At 36.8% G+C, this 13,325-nt stretch overlaps 1 protein-coding gene across 1 annotated transcript in view; it reads right to left on the bottom strand.

Moving 5' to 3' along the window:
* The window catches only part of LOC122803790 (beta-1,4 N-acetylgalactosaminyltransferase 2-like), a 493,524-nt gene that overhangs the window by 114,172 nt on the left and 366,027 nt on the right, over positions 1–13,325 (bottom strand). The window contains exon 5 of the mRNA XM_044073477.1: positions 13,057–13,197. Within this exon, the coding sequence (XP_043929412.1) occupies positions 13,057–13,197 (141 nt within the window). The remainder of the gene's footprint in view (positions 1–13,056; positions 13,198–13,325) is intronic.

The raw sequence follows: 13,325 nt of genomic DNA, 5'->3' as shown, positions 1-13,325 counted from the left end.
CAACCACTACTCAGTAGCCATGTTTTGTCTTCAACCTGCCATTCACCTGCATGGCAGATGAATATTTTGAATAAAATACCTATTTGTGGCTTTTATTTTTTATGGTTTTAGAGCCGCATTTTGGCGCTGCGCTATGCTTAAACATCGGGGCTCGAGGAAAAAAAAATGTTTTTTATTTTGCAACAGATAAAAATGCCAATGGCCGTATATTTGGCCATTAGCATGCTTCCTCACCTGGATGCATCTTTTATTTGGAGCTGTCATGGCTCCGTTTTGCTATTTGCAGAACGGTACTCAGTTGCCAACTGAGTACATTTCTGCAAATAACACTACTCTTACTCAGACAGGTTAGTGTTTCCTGGATCGCAAAAGCTGAAAGCTATGCAAATGAGGTAATTTGCATAAACTAACCCTGTCCGTGCAAGAGTCGTTTTAGGAGCTCTCTTGCACACCCCTGCCGGCTGTTCCTGGATCGCTCTGCAGACATGTTGGCTTGCTGGAGTCCTACTCTACTCTTAGACTCCATGCAAGCCTTTGTGAATCCGGCCCATGGTCTCAATAATAAATATACATTCATAACTACTTAGTAATACATAATACCAATAAAAGCTGCATATTAAACAAACACCATGAAAACGTTTTTAGTTAAAGTGTAAAAATAATTCATTGTGTAATTTAGAGACGTCAGTGAGTTGTATAAAGCTAGTTCCCAGAAACCAAAAATCCTTCTTAAAGCTTAGCCATTCCCAGTTATAACAGAGGGGCTATGAAGACTTGATTATTTAAACTGGGGAAACTACTGGCTTCTATAATACACTCCTCCCCATTTCAGTCCAACCATTTCTATCTTTTTTTCTGCATGCCCCCTATTTCATATGTGACTCTGAAACTAAGATATCCCTGCTTCACATTTATAATTCAAACATTTACTGGTTTTCTGCTTTCAAGCAAGTTAATGATTTTTCTGTCCACCTCTGCCTCGAATCACTCCACACAAACACACACACACACACACACACACACACACACACACACACACACACACACCTTATATATCACGTCTCTGGGATTATTCTGATGCAATTTATGACTGCAGCAAACATTTCTCTGCCATACTGTTGAAATGGTAATAGTCTGTCTCAGGTCTTAGAGATCAGAAGTTAACTTTATTTATTTATTTTACATTTGTTGACCGGGAGAGTCCAACTGCATTACAAGTCTATTTTCAGTGGAGGCCCAGGGAGAAAAGCTCCAAGAGAACATTTTTACAAAACATACAGACAGACTAACTTACAAAACATACAGACAGACTTTTAGCATACAATTTTCATGGAAAAGATTTTAGCATACATATTAACTAGCAGATAGGATGCATTCATTCTCTAACAAATTGATTTATTATATGTCTTCTCCTGGTTTTAGTTGAAAAGGACAGACTTTTGACATAGAATTTTCACATAAGAGACTTTAACATACATAGTAACTAGCAGATAGGATATATTCATTTTCTAACAAATTGATTTACTATATGTATTCTCCCAGTATTAGCTGAGAAGGATAACAAATTGATTTACAATATGTCTTATCCTGGTTTTAGTTGCTTATGGATAGCACAACATTGCTGGGGTAGTTTTCCTTTTCATCACAGTATCTGCTATTTTATTTTTTTTTTATGCTTACTAGTGTTAATGTTCATGCTTTCTAAGACTGGCTATTCTACAGATATTTCTTGTAATTATATTCATTATCAACCAATCATAAACCCCATGTCAACAACAGAAGCAAAAGTAAACAATGTACTTCTCTATTATTCAATGAAGCCTGGTCTTATCTTATGAGATAGTAACTGAAATGTTACACAAAAGTTAAGTAGTTAATCCATACAATTTTAACTGAAAAACACCCCTTTGAGCATTCAGAAACAACAACCAGCTACTACAGGAGCAAAAACAGTTTACACTGTGTACTATACAATAGGTGTGAAGTTGTAGTTACTAATAATGCTAGCGTAGGCACTAGTACAGTGCATGACGGGAAGTGTCCTCTCCACTAAGAAGACTTGTTGCTACTATGAAAACATGACTATGAAAATGCCTTGCACTTTGCTGTAAGGTGACTCAGAGATTTGCCTAAGGGGCATAATGCCTGGCAACCCTGTCATAGCCTAGTGCCATCCTACTTGAGGGATTGGGGACCTATCGGGCTAAAAATGCCCAACTGGTAGCCCTGTATGAGTAATACAAAGCAAGATATTAGCTTTTAACACACTACAGGCTATCCTGTGGCAGTAAGTACATGTAAGCTTTGATATGAAAGCCTTTGAATGTTTATAAATAAAAATGCTAATTGTTAGCTCCTCCCACAGGTCACATGCAATTAACTCATTTTACTTCCTATCAGGTATTAAAAGCATAAGCTTTCTTTTATCTCCTAAATAGAACCTTTTGTATTCAACAGAAAATAACTTTAAGTGGTACCCTGCAGTAGAACTTCAGACTCCAATTGAATAACACCATGTAATAGAAATACAGATCGCAATCAGACAAGATAACAATACAAAATTATTTTCTGACACAACAAACTATTCTTTGTAATATGCAGTTGAAGTGCATTTTCACAAGAAATCCATAAAATGTTTAAAAACGAAAAATTCTGGTGTGTGCCACAATTCACATGTTATTTACCTTTCTAGATCCTATGAACTTTAGAGAGAAAGAGAAACTCTGATTTCTCATGTAATGATAAGTTTTAGTACTGAAGGAAAAAAGGGCTCTTAATAGTAATCTGAAAAAATACAAATTACAATCAAAACAAGATAACAATATCATGTAAATAATAAAAGTGATTCTCACACATATTGGTTTACTGCATGGTAGTGATAAATCAAGTGAAAACCTTGGAATATACATAAACAAAAGTATTGATCTTTGTCTGATCTCATAGCTCACAGGTATTTAACCAAAATATACAAGTTTAGTTTTGTCTCTTAACCAGATGTTTTGTACTCAAATTAAATGAACTGTAAACAGTGTGATAAAAATACACATTGCAGACAAATAAGACAGGAGTATGAGCAATACAAGCCAACTAATATGCAGTTCATATACATTAGCCTGCTCAATGGCAGAGGCATTTCAAGTGGGTCTTCTCAGGGTTGCCTTGGAATGTATGCAAATACAAATACTGGTCTATAGCTCCTTCCACAGTTATTAGTGATTTTTTTTACTGTTATCACCATTAGTCAGATTAAGGTGATATTGGACTAACTCTCCTATTAAACGGTGTTCTACAGCAACAAAACCAAGACATCCATCTACTAGCACAGAGGCCTTTTAAACTGCATTGTTCCTTTTACTTACCTCTCAGCAGATTTCTGACTGTTTAAGATATGTCACTGATTGTTTTCTCTGTCTCTTGACAAGATTTCAACCCATTTGATTCACCTTTACTAACACTTAGGCTCACTTTGCTCCCCAATCCTACCCCCAAATCTCACCCACCTCCTCTTACTCTACATTTAAACTTCCATAGCACGACCCACATATTCCTCTAATAACATCAGTTCCCTCCAGTAGAAAAACAATACATTTACTCCCAGTAGTAACACTCACTCTACTTTACCACCCAATTTTCTCTCACAAATTGTATTAATCCTTGCCTCTTATAACTTTCAGATTAAATCACTACAACTAGCCCACTTCCCTACTAACATGTTTTATTCTAAATTACAGCAAAGATAAAACCCAAGTTAAATACGATGCCCATAATTCAGACTATTTCTCCTCACTCTACTAGCCTTTATTACCAATTATCAAACCCACCTCCTTCAAATACTTAGGACTTCAACCAATACTTGCAAAAAATATTAACATCTACCAATCATGTCTTTCTCCATAACACCCTATCTATATAAAACAACCTCATCTGATTTATTTTTATATAAACATCTAAACACTAAGCATCCAAATTTATGATCAAATATCAAACCAAGACCAAAATATAACTGGCCAAAATGTATGATCAAATATCAAACCAAGACCAAAATATAACTGGCCACACTCTCCCCTCTGTAAAATATAAATTCAAAAAAATTCAACTGTTCATAAAACTATCCCTTCCAACCCCAAAATAAACCAGTCACCTAAATACATCTCAGCAAAAAACAGAATCCAAACTTACCTTATTAATTATGAACTTAAGAAGTATGTGCAATAAAATCCACAACATACATGCTTAACTTGCCACATACATGCCTGATGTAGTCATACCTACTGAAACCTGGTTAAAAAAAGAAATAAAAGATAATGAGATGACCCCCCCAGGATACAATATACTCAGGCATGGCAGACAAAACAAGCATGCAGATGGTGCAGCAATCATCTATAATAATTCCCTAACATCACCTTATTTCCACAGGAAATACCCAAATTTAATAATGCTGAACTACTAATAACACTTCTTAAAATCAACAATATGAAAACTATATCTTTAAAAGCAATTTATATACCACCAGGGAATATTGTTGATACTGCTTTGGGGAGGCACTCAGCATTAGACTGGATTCTTACAAACAAGTCAGAAAAACTGACAAAAATAGGCTGCCTGTCAGATAGCATAAGTGACCACATACTATCATATGCTACTAGAACTCACAATAACCTAGATAAACATACTATCTGTAATCAAATACAGAATGCAACCAATTTTAGCAAAGATATTTTCAATGGAATGTACTTAGAATAATGCCACCACATACTGATGCAAAACACTTTAATAATGTATTCTTACAGACCTTAAATAATCTAGCACCTGTACTTAAAAAGACTAACGTCCAACCCCACACCAAACAAAAAAAATCATGATAAAAGGATACCTGCAGCTAGCTGCAGAAGCTATAGCCCTTCCTGTTGCTATTTTAATAAACATATGAATATCAGAGTATAAGGTGCCTACTGTATGGAAAATCTCCCACATAATTCCATTGCACAAGGGAGGCAACTCCTTAGAATTAAATAACTATCAGCCTATCACTATTTTATCTCCCTTGTCAAAAATACTTGAAAGAGTTGTACATACACAAGTAATGAACCATCTTCTAGATAACAATTTGCTATCCAAATATCAGCATGGATTTAGACCCTTCCACAGTACCACCACTGCCCTAATGTCCTTTACCAGCACAATCAATCACCATAGAAGCAAGGGACAGCTAGTTTCAGCTATTTTTCTTGACCTGTCCAAAGCTTTCAATATGGTCAATCATAGCTAACTCCTTAATACACTATCCAACCTAAACATCAGCACCCCCTCTATCTCATGGTTTAAAAGCTACCTATCAGGCCACCAAAAAGCAGTACTATGCTAAAATCAACTATCCTCTCTCCTACCAGTATCCTTAGGAGTTCCCAGGGCTCAATACTTGGCCCACTACTCCTCTTTATTTACAAACCAGCTCTCTACCTTCACACCCAATGCCTCAGTAGTGCAATATGCTGATGACACCACCCTGATATGTGCAGCCCACACATTACATGACCTCCACTCCCTAACCCAAGACTGCTTTACACTAGCTGAGACCTGGCTTACTAATTCCCAGCTTATCCTAAACCCAAACAAAACAAAACTTCTTATCTTCAGACCTTGTAGATCCCCTCCATCTGACAACTTTACCATAATGTCCATGAACAAAATCAAGATCACCCTCGTATCCCACACCAAACTCTTAGGTGTAGAAATAGACAACAACCTCAGATTTGATATTCATATAGCCCAAACTATCAAGAAAGTTCACAAAATACTTGGACTGCATTATCGCAACAAACCCTTTCTCACTAGACAAACTAAATCCACAACAGCCAGGACACATCTGTTGTCCACCCTCGTCTATGCAACCCTAATACTGATCAACCTTCACAAAACCGACCTTAAAAAGCTAGAGCCTTGCTGCAACAAGATTGCTAGATTTGCTACTGAAACACTACACAAGACCTATCACTGTGTAGCACTCATACAACTAAATTGGTTAGAACTGCCTCAGCTACTGACACTCAACCAACTAACACTGGCACACAAACTATACTACTACCCAACAAAATCTCCAGCACTCCAGAACCTATCAACACCTTATTCTACAACAAGAACCTTAAGATCGACTACCCAGAGCCACCTAAATTTCAACAAATATAATAACGAAGCTGGCAAATCTCTCTTCAGCTACTCAATCTCAAAAGCTTGGAACAACCTACCTTGCCACCTGACCTCCAATACCTCCACCACACAATTCAAAAAGCTGCTCATGACACACTTTAAGAATGCCTGGTTATGTTCCTGTAACTCCCCAGGATAAACTTCCACTCAGACAAGCTTGTTCCCATCTCAACACTTGTATGCCTACTATTCGCTTTACTATTCTCAGTACTAATCCACGTTTTCATATATAGATTCTGTAATCTAGATATTCTACCAGTCTATCGAACCTGAAACCCTGACCTAATCTTACTCTCTAACCATTATCTTTACTAATCAACTCTACCTCACTTCTCCAACTCATTCTTACCCAAGTACTCAGTGATGATGCTTCTTAGTAACAATTAGATAGCCAGTTCATCTCAACTATGATACTCTCTCACTCCTCTTACTTACTGTTTTCCTGACTGGTCCTATTTCCAAACCACCAATAGTAGAGGTGAATACTATCTAGACCACCAAAAACTCCAAAAAATGAAGACCCACATAAGCATTATTGCTATACTGACTGCAACATTATATAAAAAAAATCTAGATTATCTCTTTACTATATACTATATGTAATAATGTTCTAAACATGTTTGCTTTTATTACTATATGCTGTATGAAATTTACTGTGTTAAAACTTGTTATGCACAAAGAGTGCACAGATTTCATATTGTTTATTTTACGTACTTTTGTGTTTTATGCTTTTTTATGTAATCATATGTATTTTTTACTGGAGCTTTTCTCCCTGGGCCTCCTCTGAAAAAGAATCTGTGTCCAGTCGGACTTTCCCGATAAACAAATGTAAAATAAAATAAAATAAAATAAATAAATTAAAATAAAGCCCAGAAAAACTGGTATAAAAATAGAACTCAAAATGCCCTCCAGCAATTTAGACATCTTAGAAACCTTGCAAAACCCCACAGGATAAGCAAACATACTGTACCAGCCTACAGGACAAACATATAAACAACCCAAAACGTTTTTGATCATCACTAAATAAACTTCTCCACCATGGCAAGACCACTAGTCCCTCTCCAAAAACAGACAATATGACAGACTCTATCCCCACAAAGTTTAATTCCTACTTTATACAATCAATATTATCTCTCTTAGACGCTAACACATTTGTCCCCCTCACTCTACCCCTGGCCAATCAAACCAGCCACAGCTATTCAATTTTAGTCCAGTACCTACCTCACTCATCATGAAGTTGCTCCTTAAACTAAAACTTACTTCTGTAGCTGTGGACCAACTACCATCAGACTACCTTAAAATGGCTACAGAAGTCATAGCCTTCTCTGTGTCCTTACTAATTACTAGGACCATACCAGAAAGACAAGTCCCATCACTGTGAAAAAAAAATCCTATATCATACCACTGCACAAAGGCAGCACATCTACAAAGTTTAATAAGCACAGACAGATAGCTATTCTCTCCCCCCCTCTCCAAAAATTACAGAAATGCATCCCTATGCAGTTGATTTAATACCTAACCTTAAATCATGTGTTCTCAGAAACACAACATGGCTTTAGGCCCAGCACAGCACCACTAATGCTCTACTACATTTTACCAATATAGTAAACTGACATAGAAGCAATGGTCTGCTTGTGTCCACCATGTTCTTAGACTTGTCAAAGGCATTTGATACTGTTTTGCACCAGCAACTGCTCATTCGACTCTCCTCAATAGGACCTTTACAGTACTCCCTTGTTGTGGTTCCTTAGTTACCTATCTGGAGGGCAACAAGCAGTTAAATGGCAACAAACCTTCTTAACCTTTAAAATAAACTCTGAAATGATATCCCCATGCAAATAAAACTCTCCAACAAACTCAGTAGTTTTAAACCACTGCTTTAATAACATCTTTACCAATCCTGGTACTGTACATGCTCATCACAGGGTTAAAACTTTTTCACTATACAATACTATCTAAATACTCTGCTTAAATATAATAATCTCATCTCTTATTGAAATGACAAAACAATTTTTATATATAACTACTGCCTGTACAATCCAATAAGTTGCAGATGTGCTTTCTCTTTAACTTCCATCTATATAAAATCTTAGAATATATATATCTATAAATGTAACTACTGTTTGAGTATAAATGTAAATAGAAATGTAACTCCTCAGTGTTTGACTGGAACTTAGTATAATGCAATGTAAGCAAATGAAACTTGTCTCCCTGGGCCTCCACTGAAAATGGATATTACCCAGATGGACTTTCCCAGTAAACAATAAATAAATAAATAGGTAACTAACATTTTCTGCATCCTAAGAATCATCTAGAGAAGTATGTTTTTTCTCATTATCAGAAATATTATTATTCAAGGAAAAGAACTTTGCATTCATACATACATACATACATACAAATGTTTCAAGCACAGGCATTAAAGCCCTTCTTGCTTGCCAATATGCCCAAACACTTGTTCCCATAATAAGTGTCCAGGCTGTTCTTAAAAATATCTAAACTAGTACTTGCTTTAATGTAATTAGGTAGTCTGTTCCAAGCATCAGCTACTCTGTCAGAGAACCAATTAGTACACTTCTCATTCCTATAGAATCTTCTACATAGGTTATCTGACGATTCTCTAGTACTTTTTGATAATCCCAAATATTCCCAGAAGTAGTTGTCCCTAAATGCCCTATATACCTGAATAAGATCATTTAAATATCTGTAAGAGAAACTGTACGAGTTCAGATATTTTAGCCTTTCATAATAACTTAGATTTGCACATCCATGGATGCCCTTAGTATATTTCTGCTGTACTCTTTCCAGTTTATTCTTTAAGTAATGTACTGCAATAAAAATACATACTTCAATCAAAAAAGCAGCATCCTGAGTAAATACAAGCCAAGACGTGCTTTTCCCATGCAGCAGTCTATTCTATGGCAGAAGTAGTTTGTGGGTTTTCTCACAAAAAGCTTGGAATGTTTATAAAAAAGACATTTGCTCCTACAGTTCACAGCAAATCAACCACGACTCAACATTCAAGGGAAAAGTCTTTTAAATAACACAATGCAATTAAAATATATGCCACAATCAAACAAGACAATAAAAAGAGGAATACAAATCAAGAAATATACTTTCAGCAATCTGTTCAGTGGCAAAGACAATATTAGGTACACATACAAATAATGCATACAAGTAAAAATAGAGCTGCACTTCTGTGGCAGAACTATAGCATTTATATGTTTCACGTATGTTTCAAGGAATTGTAATATATATGTTTAAAAGTGCTTTACTTAAGATTATAAGATGTAACAGAACAACAATGTGTGGGCAGTATTGGGCAGATACAATTTTTTTTCTTTTGTTTCATGATGTTCTGTTTTTACAGGAACTGCAGATGTAACCAAATAAAAATCCTTCTTTTCTTTTTACAGTTTATATGGATGAACTTATCTATGCTATAATAGTTATTATACCATGACCCCCCATTAATATTCCAAAACGTGCACACTGATTGGCCAGCGTGCACATTGTAAATCAACTTATACTAATGGAAAAAGGTCCAGTCGCCCGGACTTTTTCCATTAGTATAAGTCTCATTTAAAACACTGTCTCGCTATGTTAAGAGTTTAACATAGCGACACAGGTTTTAAAAAAGCGATGGAGATCTCCGTTGCTTTTTTTAAAGCTGTCTCGCTATGTTAAACACCTTTAACATAGCGACACAGTGTGTAAAAAGCAACGGAGATCTTGCTTTCTCCGTTGCTTTTTTTTAAAACCTGTCTCGCTATGTTAAATGGGTTTAGCATAGCGAGACAGCTTTAAAATAAGCAATGGAGATCTCCGTTGCTTATTTTAAAGCTGTCTCACTATGTTAAACCCATTTAACATAGCGAGACAGGTTTAAAAAAAAAAGCAACGGAGAAAGCAAGATCTCTGTTGCTTTTTACTGTTTTGCTATGTTAAATGGGTTTAACATACCGAGACAGCTTTAAAATAAGCAAAGGACATCTCTGTAGGCATGCGCAGTACATTAGAACTGCCGCGGATACCAGACAGCTGCGGAAGGGCAGCAAAGAGGCATTATACAATACCATTATTTAAGAAAAGTAATTATTTCTTTTCTTAAATAATGTCATAGTATAATAGCAATAACCCACTTCTGGGTGTGGGTAATGCGGGATTTACCCACGGTTGTCTTTGTTTGGTCCCTCAGGCTTTGCCCTCGGGACCAAACCACGCCAACCGTGGGTAAATCCTGCATTACCCACACCCAGGCGTGGGTTATTGCTATAATATGTTACAGGAAGTAATTACAATAGAATGTATGCAATAAGAATGTTCTATGACATACACACACAGCTTTCATAGTTACGGAAATAATGCCAGAAGTGGATTGCTTTATATGGTTTTATTGTAGGCTTGGCGTACATACTTTGTTGATTACAAAATGCATAAACTCAGGTTTGGAGAAAGCTATTTCTGTTTAAAGAAAAAGGAAAATATGTTGGGCTGTAATGTGAATTGTTTTCACAATGTAAGAGTGAGAAACTACCAAATAAGAGAGAAGACCCTGAAGGCTTAGTATAGCTGGTGAAGGGTACTCTTGGTGATTGAGCTTTGCTCTTCAGACCTTGGCTTCAGTTCTTCAGTCTCTGACTGTTGTGTGACTCTGGGTAAGTCACTTAACCAGACAGTATTTCTGCCTTGGTATCAAAATATAGAACTGCTTAAAAATATTGGAATAATACTGCTAATCTTCTTCAGTAATTGTTTTAATAAATGGAAGTCCACAAATTCCAGTCTATTTACAACAGTGCACAGTTTATTTCCAAAGTTCACTTAGTCTTTTGCCTTCAACATATTTTACCACATAGGCATGGGTAAATCCATTTTTTTTTTTGCATTGCAGGGCAACAACCCCTGCACCTTTTTCATGTTTCAGGGATATCTGTATTCATCCTTCACATATAGCCCCCTAGAGACTCCTCTTCATAACCCATTCTGGACCCAGAGGTCAGGAATATGACTCTCTCAAGAGACAGTGACCATGGTATCCCCCAAAATGCAGCTGCTCCTAGTTATGGCAGACATCTGCCTCTCTCTGATATGCCTGCCAGTTTCAGATTTAAAAATGCTGCATTCTCCTTTCTCTGTCGAGTTTGCCTGCTTGTTTCAGATCCAGTAACTCTGTATTCCAGTGTTCCAGTAAAGGTGTACCCAACTAACATACAGACCATAGACAAAACAAGCACAGTACTTACCAGACTCACCAGTCACCTGCAACAGTTAAGAGAACTATCCTGCTTTGTATTTTATACTGCAAAGAATTTCATTTTATGTGGCAGTAAGACGATTCTAGAATCTCAGTCTTCTGAACTGTATTTTCAGAAATGTTTTAATACTATTCTTTGGTTTGTACATGCCAGGCTATATTGTGGATTTCTTCATTAATTTATTTTACATCTCTCTCTCTTTCTCTCTCTCTCTCTCTCTCTCTATATATATATATATATAGAGGGGTCTACTTGAAAAAACCCACACGCCAAAACAAAGATGACGAGAACACAGAGACAGAAAGATCGACAAATGAGATGACCGATAGTTTAAAAGCCAGACACTGAGAACACCAACATGTTAAGGTAAGTGTGCGACAGTGACAGACTTTAGGGTTAGGGGCGGGTTAAGTGAGTTAGGGTTAGGGTGCGGGTAAGGTAACTGTGCTATAGTGACAGACTTTAGGGTTAGGGGTGGGTTAAGTGACTTAGGATTAGGGCACCGGTTAGGTGAGCGTGTGATAGTGACAGACCTTAGGGTTAGGGTTTGGGTTAAGGTTAGTGCATAGATAGTTATGTATGTAAGGTTTAGTGTAGGTTTGTAAGGTTTTTGGTGTGGTTGTGTTGTGTGCGTGTTTTTCGTAAAAGGTATTTGTTTTGCTTTGTTGATTGTCGGGATTGTGGTTTGTCAGGCATGTGAAGTTTTGTGCTTTTAAACTGTCAGTCATCTCAGTTGTCAATCTTCCAGTCTCGATGTTCTCGTTGTCGGTGTTTTGACATGTCGGTGTTTTCAAGTAGATCCATATATATATGGGTCTACTTCATTTTGTTGAAAACTCATTTCAGTAAAACTAATTTCGTTTAAAGTTATATATTACCTTTTCCGCACTGTAGTGCAATCCTGGAGTTAGTATATAAAGTAAGGTGGGGGTATGGTGGGGTCACAGCTCACCCACATTGGGGGGTGTGGGGGTAGCCCCCCACATATTGTAAATGTTTTAAAGCATACAGACAGATACTTACAAGTGCAATGAATAACTCTTTCCAGAAGACAACATATAGCCAAACTATGTGGGGGGGCTTAGCCCCTACACCCCCTAATGTGGGGGCTGTGCCCCCATACCCCCCTTACTAGATATACTAACTCCAGGATTGCATTACAGTGGGGAAAAGGCCATATACAACTTTCAATGAAATGAGTTTCAGTGAAATGAGTTTTCAGTGAAGTGAGCATTCAGTGAATTGGTCCCAGTCATTTGAGTTTCAATGAAATGAGTTTTCAACAAAATGAAGTAGCTCCGTATATATATATATATATATATATATATATATACGCACACACATGTAAAACACATGTACGTATTTATTTTCAGGTCACTCAGTCAACTCATGCCAAACCCTTCTTTGACCATTGACCATTTTGAGCCACAACCAAGGCACAGAGCAATCAACAAGCTTTCCTACCCTACAAAGGAATGCGGAAATAAAACCATGTTGCTCTGCTGAAAAATGTATACCTAATGTTTGAATTACAAATGCCAACGAAAGTATGGACAATATAAGTAGGTATCACTAGCAATTTTAATTATCTTACCAGATCTAGGGGTGTTTCCTCGAGCACTTTCACTAGCTTTTCTATTTTTGTTTTTTCAGTAAACAAAAAGTCATCATCAACCCAGAGGAAATACTTAGTTGTAACTTGAGACACTGCAAGGTTTCTTCCAGCAAACCAGCCCTGAAACATAGAGACAAACCATTTTTTATGACAACATGTCAACAGATAATTATTTACCAAGCAGCCAGAGAGGACGCTTAAGACTGAATTGACCTAAGCAATACAGTAGACACACTAACACTGTCCAA

This window comes from Protopterus annectens, chromosome 6.part0 (assembly GCF_019279795.1).
Source record: "Protopterus annectens isolate FY-2018-M chromosome 6.part0, PAN1.0, whole genome shotgun sequence".
Classification (NCBI taxonomy): Eukaryota; Metazoa; Chordata; order Ceratodontiformes; family Protopteridae; genus Protopterus; species Protopterus annectens.
The sequence above is the reverse complement of the archived record's forward strand: the minus strand, read 5'-3'. Positions and strand labels throughout refer to the sequence as shown.